The sequence below is a fragment of the Macrobrachium rosenbergii genome, chromosome 11 (assembly GCF_040412425.1).
Source record: "Macrobrachium rosenbergii isolate ZJJX-2024 chromosome 11, ASM4041242v1, whole genome shotgun sequence".
Classification (NCBI taxonomy): Eukaryota; Metazoa; Arthropoda; class Malacostraca; order Decapoda; family Palaemonidae; genus Macrobrachium; species Macrobrachium rosenbergii.
The window spans coordinates 42198117-42203116 of record NC_089751.1 but is presented as its reverse complement, the minus strand read 5'-3'; the positions used below and the strand labels follow the sequence as shown (position 1 = coordinate 42203116).

The following is a 5000-nucleotide window of genomic DNA, read 5'->3' as shown; positions in this document are numbered from 1 at the left end:
CAGAAATGATATTTTCAATTAGGATTATTCTCTAATTAACAAGAGCGCACGGCTGGAATCCGAGCGAATCCTTATCAGTAATAAATGAAATTAAGTGAATTACGAAGTTACAATTCTGGATAATTAATATGCCTATCAGCATCTAAGTAGGCCTATGGGCATCTATGGATTAATATCTAAACTCAACGGAACTTGACGTGATTATGACGGAGGAGCCTAGTTAATATCGAAGCCGGAAGCGGTGTCACCATATTAACATTGACGAAGAATCTGGAAGTCTCGAATATCACGAAGTCTGAAAGCACTTCGTTAACTGCAGCTACCCTTCCGATTTCAGATTTCAGATGGAACAAAACAAGCTTATAATTCGGGAGATTATCACATATGATTACTCAAATGGAGGGAGGGAAAGGGTGATAATAAACGCAGGGGAAAATAATTTTCCGTCTGAACCACATGCTATGTTTGTCATCACTTATCACTGTGGGAGTAACAGGGATGGCAATTGAGTCCAGAGCTTCGTTTTGGGTTGGGGAAAAAAGAAAGATTAAAAGGGTTTGCGTTTGCAATTACGGCATTTTAATTTATAAACATATTCTTTATTTGGTCAGCATTCTAAATAGCACCAAGAAAACATATGATGGTTTCACATCGTATGCCAAATTCGTATCATTCAGAAAAAATATATAAATAATTCTTGATGTGTTTACACAACCGTAATGGATCAATATAACTTATTATGCTTAAGGAACATACTTCATCACCCTGGCTGATATAAGCTATAAAGGTAATTTTTTGTTATAAGCCTACGAGAGACATACAAGACTATCTCATGTTACTCCCTATTTATATCGGATATGAGGGAATCAGTCACTGTAAGCTGATGGTAAATAGGCTTTTTCTCCTCTCAAAGGAAATTCTCAATGACTCTAATGAGGATAATTTTTCAATCACGCTGTTTCTTTGGTCAAATCAAGAAGAAAGAAAAGATGGAGAAAAAAGATGGGAACAGGGTTGATGTAAGGCTCGGGGTTATATCGATTCACATGGGCCGGTGTCAGTCGACTGCAGAATAAATGTTTAATCATGTAGTTTGCGTGTAGGTTTTACAATAATTACACATACACACATTATATATATATATATATATATATATATATATATATATATATATATATATATATATATATATATATATATATATATATACATATAATATATATATATATATATATATATATATATATATATATATATATATATATATATATATATATATATATAGATGTGTGTGTTATTTACACATACATGCAGACAGATTGACAGAGACACAAAACACACACGTACACACACACACACACACATATATATATATATATATATATATATATATATATATATATATATATATATATATATATATATATATGCATGTGTGTGTTTGGTTTTGCATTTTTGTGCGTGTATTTATAAAACAGAAGCAAGTGTTTCCTCCGCCTTTTTATTTGGTCTAGTTTATTAAGAACACCCGTTATTTTGAGTTAGTCTTATATCTGTTTATTTACCAATGAGGGCATATTTGTAAATAAGAAAATTACAAAACGGCTTTCGCTTCGCCGGCACTTCTTCGCAGAGTACAACCTTTTCGAAAAAGCTAGTTAAACATGGCGAGTAATTCCCGTAGAGTTTAAGAACACACATACTCCTTACTTCCTTTTTATTATGGTTCGTTTGCATGACTATCCAAGTATTGTTTATATGTAAAAGTATTTGTACTTGTAAATAAATATATCTAATGGTGAAGAAAAGGAATGGCAATATACTACGTACAGCTCAGAATATTGGCATTTCTTATATGTTATTCATTAGGCTATGAAATATTCACTCTTGTAAATAGTACCCGCATAGGTTATTGATATGTATCATAAAAACCACTGACAATTTCTTGTCTTTGGAATCCAGAACACGTTACGTGATACTAATCCACTATATTTATTTCTTTAAAATTTTCAATGCAGAGTTAAATTTTGATAAACTGCTATGAATTCATAATTCATTTTGGAAATTATTTCAACGAAAGAAAATTATTAAGCCCAGATTTACTTTTTTCAGATTATAAAAGAGTATATATATAATCTAATTAACACAAAATGTTATCAGTTTAAAAATACTGATTACAGTATAGTAAGGTCAGTGTTGAAATACTTGTGAAAAATTCCAGACATATTACCTCAACTTAAAACTGTCTTCACTTCCAGGTGACATTGTATCCCCAAGATCAAATCTCAGGAGGAGGAGGAGGAGAAAGGCTACCAATTCTATGAAGGCACAAAAGGTTATAACAAACAGCCCGAACTGGCCATCAGCACTAACTGGTGTTGCAAACAGGAAGACAAATGCTCAGCAAGAAACGACTGAAAATGAAGGTAAATGACCATAACAAGTGATATATGAGCGGAGAGGCGCTTTTAAGAAGAAAACTGATGTTAATGATAATTTACGCTGAAGTTATATGAGCGGGCCCGACTATATTTTCAGTGCGGAAAAAATGAACGTTTATGATCTCCTTTGAATAAAGGCTTGACCTGAAAAGTACGGGAGAGAGAGAGAGAGAGAGAGAGAGAGAGTGAAGGAAATTTCTCTTCGGGAAGCAGACCAGATAAACGGAAAAAACTTCCAACTGACTGTCTAGAAAACATGTTTCCCAGATAGTTTTAAAATAAACGCATACTTGGCTATTAAAGGAAATGCCTCCAGTGATATAGGAAGACGTTTTGATTACGATGTTCGAAAATGTTCTTCAGGTAAATAGGGAAAATTTCAAAGAAAATGTGCCTCGGGTGGTTCAAAGCTCAGTTATGCTTCCTGGAGTGACGAAAATCTAAAATGAAAACAAACCTCGAGTCTTAATATGTGATGAAGGTCCGAGGATGGATATGGGCCACTTCGTGGGCGGTCGTGGGATTATGGGCGTTCGTCACTCTCCTCGTAGCCCTGGCTTCGTTGGCCGCCCTCTTCACGCCCACGTGGTTCGTCCGCCATGCTCCGTCGCCGCCCGTGATGTTCGGTGTGTGGGCGTGGTGCGTGGGTGGCACTGACGACCAATTATGTGCAGCCGTGGGTCAAGGACTTGGCGACATGGAGGCGGCTCTGCCCTCTTCTGTGTGGGTGATGGTGGGCGCTCTCTACGGCGGTGGGGGAGCCCTACTGGCCGTGACGGGCCTCTCTTCCCTCTTGATGCCCTTCCTGCCGACGATTCACGCCCGGGCCGCCCTTGCTCACGTCGCTGGAAACATACAGGCGGCCGCAGGTAACTTCGAGTATTTTCAGTATTTCAGCTTGAGTGTTATTTCAGTTGATATTCCATAAATTATTCCTTAAAAATGTTAACTACCTCAAATTTAGATGATTAGCTAATTAGTGATATTTCTGTGGGACAAACTTATAATATTAATAATTTTACTTCATATCTTGCATGAATGACAGAAAGTTGATATTTTCATATAGCAGTAATTCATTAACTATGTATTCTTCCTATGCTATTCTATTATTCATCAGAGTTTTGCCCTCTTGAATTTCGCATTATAGTTATTTTTTAATGACATGTAGAACAGCATATATGAGCAGTATATCAATACATGTATACACACACACACACAAACACACACACACACACACACACACACACACACATATATATATATATATATATATATATATATATATATATATATATATATATATGCTGTATATATATAGGTATGTATGTATGTATGTATATATACAGTATATATATACATATATATATAAATATATGTATACATATATATACACACACATATATATATATGTACTGTATATGTATATATATACATATATATATATATGTATACATACATGCATATATATATACTGTATATATATACATACTCTTCAGTTCTTGTAACAGGACCTCTCTGTATAAAAATATTTTTTTCTACGAAACGGCCGAACCAAAACAAAGAGAGCAAGGTCAACTACGCCAATAAGTAAGTTTTGTCGATACGCTTTTTCCAAGAATGAGTAAACTCCGCAATTTATGCATAGTAACGTACAACTCTAATGAATCAATTAAGCTTACAACCAGGGAGCAACTCTGGCTGGGACGGCCGCTCTCCATAAATATACTTTATGGGCAATTTAAATCAGGGTTGATCACCTAATGGCGTATCATTAAGCAGAGGCGGAGAGGAAGAGAAACGTAATGCTAATTCTCGTTAATTAATGACAGGCGACCTTCTCCACATTCGGAGCCTTTGACTTGCTAATTTATGCCTGCGTTCACCGCATTAGTTGTGTGCCGTGGTCCTTGCAAGCCAGTGAATGCGCATTGTTGCAGAGAACTCACTGTACTGCAATCCGCACTTGAGGAATTGTCCTGACTAATTGTTCGTGGTCTGGGGATTTTATTTTTTTTACTCTTACGGTTTTAATGATGTCGTTGGCATTGGTACCACTGATAGCATTTATAAAACTCCCATAATCACACGAGGTACTAAAATGATGAAAAAATCTAAAGTGATGTAAGTGTAAATATATGACTTTTACATATATTCATACTTACATTAATGTGGGTTTTTTTTTACCATTTATGGTTTTGCTATAAAGTAATCAATAATATTAGTTTTCTTAGCACAGCTGCTTTCACTATCATCTTCAGCATTATCAACATCATCATCATCATCATCATCATATCTTTGAAAAAATCTGAGTTACTGCTACCATTAATTTCCATATTCTGAATGGAAGTGATGACAATAACATGACTGAATTAATCACTGTAATAACAATTCTCAACTGCATGTCGAAAAATGTATTTCAAAATTCAGCAATTTGTAATTTTATTAGCATTCTAAATTCATCACAAATAAGTGGTTCAGAATTTTGTAAAACAAGTAAAAAATGCGCCGAAGCTTCTTCGGCGAATTCGAGTTTTATGTACAGTCGCTACATCGTATAAT

At 35.0% G+C, this 5000-nt stretch overlaps 1 protein-coding gene across 1 annotated transcript in view; it reads left to right on the top strand.

Moving 5' to 3' along the window:
- LOC136843376 (LHFPL tetraspan subfamily member 7 protein-like) overlaps positions 1 to 5000 on the top strand; it is a 40537-nt gene that overhangs the window by 12779 nt on the left and 22758 nt on the right. The window contains exon 2 of the mRNA XM_067111725.1: positions 2259 to 3310. Coding sequence (XP_066967826.1) covers positions 2917 to 3310 — 394 coding nt within the window. The 5' untranslated portion in view covers positions 2259 to 2916. The remainder of the gene's footprint in view (positions 1 to 2258; positions 3311 to 5000) is intronic.